Here is a 1502-nt window from a genome sequence, read left to right as displayed (position 1 = left end):
AGGCAGAACTGGATGGTGAGTGCCTGTTGGGGTGTGCTCGCTCACTCTCCACTTTGCACCCCAGTACATGGGCATGGAGCTGAAGGGGAAGACTCTGGGCGTGCTGGGGCTGGGCCGCATTGGCAGGGAGGGGGGCCGCCCCGTGCACGCATTTGGCACGTAGGGCAGGGAGGAGCAATGGGGAGCATGGCCTCTCCTGGCCCGGTCAAGGGCACCATGCCAGGCTGCAGGAGCAAGCACCCGATCTGCCTCAGACCATAGGCTATGACCCCATCATCACCCCTGAAACCTCGGCCACCTTCGGTGTGGAACAACTGCCACTGGAGCAGATCTGGCCCCACTGTGACTTCATCACGGTGCACACGCCGCTACTGCCCTCCACCACAGGTATGGGGTGGCTGCCAGCACAGGGGGGGTTGGAGAGAGCCGGCAGCCACTCACTGCTCACAGCACTGCCTCCGCAGGGCTCCTGAACGACAGCACGTTCGCCAAGTGCCGCCGTGGTGTGCAGGTGGTGAACTGTGCCCGTGGTGGAATCGTGGATGAGGGTGCACTGCTGCGGGCGCTGCGGTCGGGGCAGTGTGGTGGGGCTGCCCTCGATGTCTTCACGCAGGTGAGCAGCGCTGGGAGGACCCCCTGAGTATGGCTTTGTCTCAGCATCACCTTAACTCTGCCCAAGCCAGGCCAGGGCAGCAAACCCTGCAGCACCAGGACAAGGCACAGCCCACCCAAGCTTCCCTCTTAGCAAGGGAGGGGGGATTGAATGCCCCCACCAGATCCCAGGTGGGTGCTGGGGGCTCACAGTGGGATGGGACTGTGTTGGCAGGAGCCCCCGAAGGATCGTGACCTGGTGAACCATCCCAATGTCATCTGCTGCCCACACCTGGGGGCCAGCACGCGGGAGGCACAGAGCCGCTGCGGCAAGGAGATCGCGATGCAGATTGTGGACATGGCCACAGGAAAGGGTCTGGCTGGCATAGTGAGTCCCCCTGCCAGGCACTGACCTCCATGCCTCGGTTTCCCCACCTGTAAAACATGGATGCACTAGGAGCAACCACATGCTCTCACTGGTGGGTTCTCATGGCTCTCCTCGCTCTTCCTCACAGGTCAATGGCGAGGCTTTCAGCAAGGCTTTTGCGCCCCAGACCAAGCCTTGGATTGCTCTGGCCAAGGCCCTGGGCACAGTGCTATGCACAGCGGGCAAGGAAGCACAGGACAGCATCCAGGTCTGCACCCTAGGTGAGGATGCACTCCACGCCTGGTTACAGGGGCCCTGATGGGTGGGCAGTGCAGCAGGGTGTGCGGGGACCCACTGGGCTGGGTGAATGGGAGGGCGGCCAAGAGAAGAGACGGACAGGAGGGTAGTTGATGATGGGATGACAGGGTGGTAGGAGAATGGGGATGTAGGGGTATGGATGTGTGTATGGATGAATGGGTGCATGGATGGGTGGGAGGATGGGAGTAGGGATGGGTGGGTGGGTGAAAGGATGAGCTTCAGGCTC

General features: G+C 62.2%; 1 protein-coding gene across 1 annotated transcript in view; it reads left to right on the top strand.

Moving 5' to 3' along the window:
• The window catches only part of PHGDH (phosphoglycerate dehydrogenase), a gene marked incomplete at its 5' end in the record, with an annotated part of 2863 nt that overhangs the window by 208 nt on the left and 1153 nt on the right, over positions 1-1502 (top strand). Inside the window, 5 exon segments of the mRNA XM_010024053.1 lie at positions 65-159; positions 224-387; positions 465-613; positions 827-979; positions 1107-1239. Coding sequence (XP_010022355.1) covers positions 65-159; positions 224-387; positions 465-613; positions 827-979; positions 1107-1239 — 694 coding nt within the window.

The sequence above is a fragment of the Nestor notabilis genome, unplaced genomic scaffold (assembly GCF_000696875.1).
Source record: "Nestor notabilis isolate BGI_N333 unplaced genomic scaffold, ASM69687v1 scaffold14221, whole genome shotgun sequence".
Classification (NCBI taxonomy): domain Eukaryota; kingdom Metazoa; phylum Chordata; class Aves; order Psittaciformes; family Psittacidae; genus Nestor; species Nestor notabilis.
Note: the sequence above shows the minus strand (reverse complement) of the source record. Positions and strands in the feature narration are given on the sequence as shown.